The sequence below is a fragment of the Corylus avellana genome, chromosome 7 (genome assembly GCF_965113065.1).
Source record: "Corylus avellana chromosome 7, dhCorAvel1.hap1.2, whole genome shotgun sequence".
NCBI classification, from domain to species: Eukaryota; Viridiplantae; Streptophyta; class Magnoliopsida; order Fagales; family Betulaceae; genus Corylus; species Corylus avellana.
Genome location: NC_142496.1, coordinates 26,824,190 through 26,829,052, shown reverse-complemented (window position 1 = coordinate 26,829,052; position 4,863 = coordinate 26,824,190). Strand labels below are relative to the sequence as shown.

General features: G+C 36.1%; 1 protein-coding gene across 1 annotated transcript; it reads left to right on the top strand.

Annotated features, from left to right (window-relative positions):
• Positions 1–877: 877 nt before the first annotated feature.
• On the top strand, positions 878–4,135 carry LOC132185921 (cytochrome P450 CYP82D47). Its single transcript, XM_059599737.2, has 3 exons — positions 878–1,911; positions 2,927–3,566; positions 3,837–4,135. The coding sequence occupies exons 1-2, from the start codon at positions 970–972 to the stop codon at positions 3,545–3,547; spliced, it is 1,563 nt and encodes a 520-aa protein (XP_059455720.2). The 5' UTR covers positions 878–969; the 3' UTR covers positions 3,548–3,566; positions 3,837–4,135.
• The last annotated feature ends 728 nt before the right edge of the window (positions 4,136–4,863 follow it).

Here is a 4,863-nt window from a genome sequence, read left to right as displayed (position 1 = left end):
GTAATGAAAAAGATCTACCTCCTTCTCTTGCTCCTTCCTATAATAGGGACTTTGGTTTCCAGTTTTCTCATAATGCTAAATTTGTTAAAAAAAAAAAAAACCTTACAACTACTGACCAATATGTTTATCAGATAGCCAATTGGTAAAAAAGTACTAGTCAATAGTCACACCACCATTCAAAATTCCTAGGTGGTCTCCCCACCGGGGGTGGAACCATGCAGGACCCCTCAAAGCTCAAGGTGATCTAGAAAATAAATAAATAGAATTATAAAATTTAATTTTTAACCCCAAATTATTATTTTTTAATTTTGTCCCCAAACACAAATTTCTAGTTCTACCCTTCTCACCACTTTATTTTTATGCCTAGGCAACAGAACTGCATAACTGCATTTTTTTCCCTAAGCAATATTGCACCAAACAATGAAAAAAAAAAAAAAAAAAAAAATCTGATATATATATATATATATATATATATATATATAAATCTGTGGATTATACGCGGCCCCTAAAATCCAAACAGGAACGATCAATGTGTTTTCTGACTTTTCGTCTGTCAGTATTGTCCAATGTCTGCCGTCGTGGATGACCTCACAGTTGCGATTTTTCCGTATATTATCATTATTCAAGTGTTAGCCTGAATGCTTTTTTTTTAAAAAAAAAAAAAATTAAATGAGAGAAAAGGCTATAAGGGAAGATATTATCCTGAAGAGGAATGCTTCACTTCATTCTACTTTCTACCCACCGGCCATCTCCCATTCTCCCCCACCACACCATCTTCACTTCATCATTTTGACTTTTTCAAAAAAATAATAATAATAATAAATAAATAAATAAAGAGAGGAGATGGTTGGTAGAATGCAAAAAAGCATTCTCCTATTCTGAATATATCTATATATAGCTGGGATTGCGAGCAAATTATTTACAGAACAATACCTCTTCTCCCAAAACTTCTATACTTACAGAAGTAGTATGTTCTTTCCTCAGCACGCATCCTCTGCAACTTTCATGGCCACTATCCTCGGCTTTTTTCTTTTCCTCTTCTTTCTATTATGGATACTAAGAAAAACCCGTAAAACAGCACTTCCACCAGAAGCTGGTGGCGCTTGGCCGTTGATTGGCCACCTCCACCTATTACGAGGACCAAAACCAGCCCATATTACATTGGGTAAGATGGCCGATAAGTATGGATCACTCTTCACTATCCGGCTGGGTGTACATCCTGCTCTGATAGTGAGCAATTGGGAGGTAGCTAAAGAGTGCTTCACCACTCATGACAAAGTCTTTGCCAACCGTCCAAAGGCTATAGCTTCAGAACTCATGGGCTACAACTATGCCTTGTTTGTGCTTAGCCCTTACGGTCCTTATTGGCGTCAAGTGCGTAAAATAGCCACGGTGGAGGTCCTCTCAAATCACCGCCTTGCGATGCTCAAACACATCAGAGAGCATGAGGTAAATAGATCCATAAAAGAGATGTATGAACTCTGGGTGAAGAACAACAATATGTTGGTAGATATGCAGAGATGGTTTGGGTCCTTAGCCCTAAATATTGTATTTAAGATGGTTGTGGGGAAGCGATTTTATGGGGCTGAAGACGAGGAAGAGAATGTTGGTGACGATCAGTGCCGGCAGACATTAAAAGATGTCTTTGAGTTGAGTGGTACAGTTGTGGTAGCAGATGTGCTTCCTTACTTAAGGTGGTTGGACTTTGGAGGGTACGAGAAGACGATGAAGAAAACTGCAAAAGAATTTGATCATGTGCTTGAAGGTTGGTTGGAAGAGCATAAGCAAAGGAAAGTTTCCGGTGAGGCAAAGGGAGACAAAGACTTTATGGATGTGATGTTGTCCGTTGTTGCCAACGAAGAAAAGATCTCCAATTATGACGCTGATACAATTACTAAAGCTACATGCCTGGTAAGCTCTTGATATATTCTTTGGTTAATTACTACCATATGCCCCATTTGTTTTACCTTGATTATTTTGTTAACCAGAGAGATATATTGTCATCCATCAACTACTATCAAATAGGCATAGGCATGCATCTGGATCTCCTTAATTTGTACTATTTTCTTTCATTTTGCTCATTGCTTTCCTCTCTCTCTTCCTCTCGATCTATTGTTCGGAATAAAAAAGGCATAGGCATAGGCATCTAGAGTTTTTGGTTGTTTGATAACCATTTTGATCTAGTCATGATGAGAACAATAACAACCAAAATAATAATAAGGAGAAACTTCATAAAATATCTTTTAACTTTTACGCTTTTTGAGAATATTTTTCTAAAAGTCAAAAACTCTCAATTTCACCTCTTAAACTTTTAATTTAATATAATCTACCCATTCCATTAGGATTTAGCCTTAAATCATAACGAACACTATGAAAAATACCAAAATACCCTTCAACTTTTGTTTTCTAAATAGACTACTTTTTGATACATTAAAGGTAAATTTGAAATTTTATAAAAAATTTAGGAGTATAAAGGTTATTTTATCCTTTTTACTATTTATTTCAACACCCGATGGGAGAGATTGCATCAAATTAGAAGTTTTAGGGGTGAAATTGAAAGTTTTTTAACTTTGATAAATCATGTCAAATCGCATGAAAATTTGAGGTGGTTATGTGAAATTTTTCCCTAAGAATTATCCTAACACTGAGAAAAGTGTTAGCTTAAGCAAAGAGTAATGCTATTAGTCTCCACACCCATTCTATAACAACTGACATTCCGTATCTTAAATGACTTTTCATGTGAATACCTTAAAATACTATGTTAGCCAATATAAAATAAATGTTATAAATGAGTGTCAATAATAGATTTACTACAAAGTTAATTTGTAAACTGATGTATTAGTTCATAATTGGTGCTTTTGAAACATGAGTGACCTCAAAGCTTCTTAACCAACCATCTAATATTTTAACATTGGTGTTTTTGCAGTCCCTTGTCGTAGCGGGTGCAGATACAACAGCAACAACGTTGACATGGGCTATCTCTCTACTTCTTAACAACCGAAAAGCCTTAAAGAAAGCACAACAAGAGTTAGATGTGCAAGTTGGCAAGGATAGGCAAGTAAAGGAATCAGACATTAAAAACCTAGTCTATCTCCAAGCTATCATCAAAGAAACAATGCGTTTACACCCTGCTGCATCGCTCTCTCCCCCGCACGAGTCCATGGAAGATTGCACTTTGGCTGGCTACCATGTTCCAGCAGGAACACGACTCCTTGTTAATATTTCAAAGATCCATCGAGACCCAAATGTGTGGTCTAATCCAAATGAATTTCAGCCAGAAAGATTCCTTACAGCCGATAAGGATGTTGACGTCAGGGGCAACCATTTCAAATTTATACCATTTGGCTCCGGTAGAAGGGTGTGCCCGGGAATCTCATTTGCATTGCAAGTTATGCATCTCACACTTGCCACCTTGTTGCACGCTTTTGAAATTGCAACCCCGTTAGACGAGCCTGTGGATATGACTGAGAAAATTGGAATTAACAATCAGAAAACTACACCGGTTGAAGTCCAACTCACTCCACGCCTTCCTACGCAAGTATATTGATGGTTTGATTAGATATGTGGTAACTAAAATGCGAACTACACTTTTTCATACTATGAGTAATGTTATTGAGTACATTATTGTACAACTGTCATACAACTAAGATAATATTGCAGTAAAAATTAGCCTTTAATTTTTTTTTTTTTTACAAGTACTAATCTTATGGTTGATTTTACTTCTATATTATTAAGTTATATAACAGTCATATAACAATCTACTAAATAACATTATTCTTTCATAATTAGCGTGTGCAAGGATTTTTCCCTTATGTTTTTCTTTTTACATTTTGTAGGCATGCAATAAGTGAACTCCTGGAATACGAGGATATCTCCTCTGCAGTTTAGTAGTAGTAGCTTTTATCAATATCTATAATACCAAACCCATTGTAATTCATCTACTCTATTCTTATCACGGTGGGTTGATGAATAATATTATCAATTATCAATATTTCAACTATTCCGCCGTTTGGAAGGTCCAGAGTGCCTCGAGCAACGTACCACATCTTTATCAAAATATATTATTTTTTTTCTAGCCTTTGTATTTTCGATTTTGTACTTTTCTGTTTTTGAATATGTGAATTTGTTTGCATTTTGTTCTTGCCCAAGGCCTGCTATCCCTTCTTTGTTTTTTTTTTTTTAATGGCCAGGTGGCCAGTTTACCTAATGAAATATATATATATTGTTTGCATTTTGTTCTTGCCCAAGGCCTGCTATCCCTTCTTTTCTTTTTTTTTTTTTTTTTAAATGGCCAGGTGGCCAGTTTACATAATGAAATATATATATATACAGGGGTGTAAACGAGCCGAGCTTGAGCGAGCTTTCCTTGTTCAAGCTTGGCTCATTTAAATTTTACTCGAGTTCGAGCTCGAGTCGAGCTTAAGGGCGAGCCAAAAAAATCGAGCTCGAGCTAATAATAAGTCGAGCCGAGCCAGCTCGCGAGCTGGCTCTTATATTTAATGTTTTTGTTTTTAAATTTTTTTTTTAACTTCAAGTACTCTTAAACGGCTTAAGAAATTAGTTTGCATATAAGCATTTGCTTAGCCTGACTAGTCGAGTATGGAGCCTGAGTCAATACAGCAAGGCATTTGGTTTCAAAGAGAGGATATGCATGCTTTTATAGATAAACAAACTTGGAGACTGATGTTTTCTTAAAAATGTGGGACAAGTTAACATGTTGCATTCAAACTGCATTGGGACAATACCCCCTACAAAAAAAATATTTTTTTAATGTTTCTCTCTCAATCTGCCTCACCAATCACAACGGATCTTCCACTTAAACTCACATTTCCCACTCTCTCACTCTCACTCACCAGACAAGTA

Excerpts from the sequence above, each read along its gene's own strand:
- LOC132185921 (XM_059599737.2), top strand. The coding sequence starts at position 970 with ATGTTCTTTCCTCAGCACGCATCCTCTGCAACTTTCATGGCCACTATC. Across the intron at positions 1,912-2,926 it reads TTACTAAAGCTACATGCCTG|TCCCTTGTCGTAGCGGGTGC; the intron begins GTAAGCTCTTGA and ends GTGTTTTTGCAG.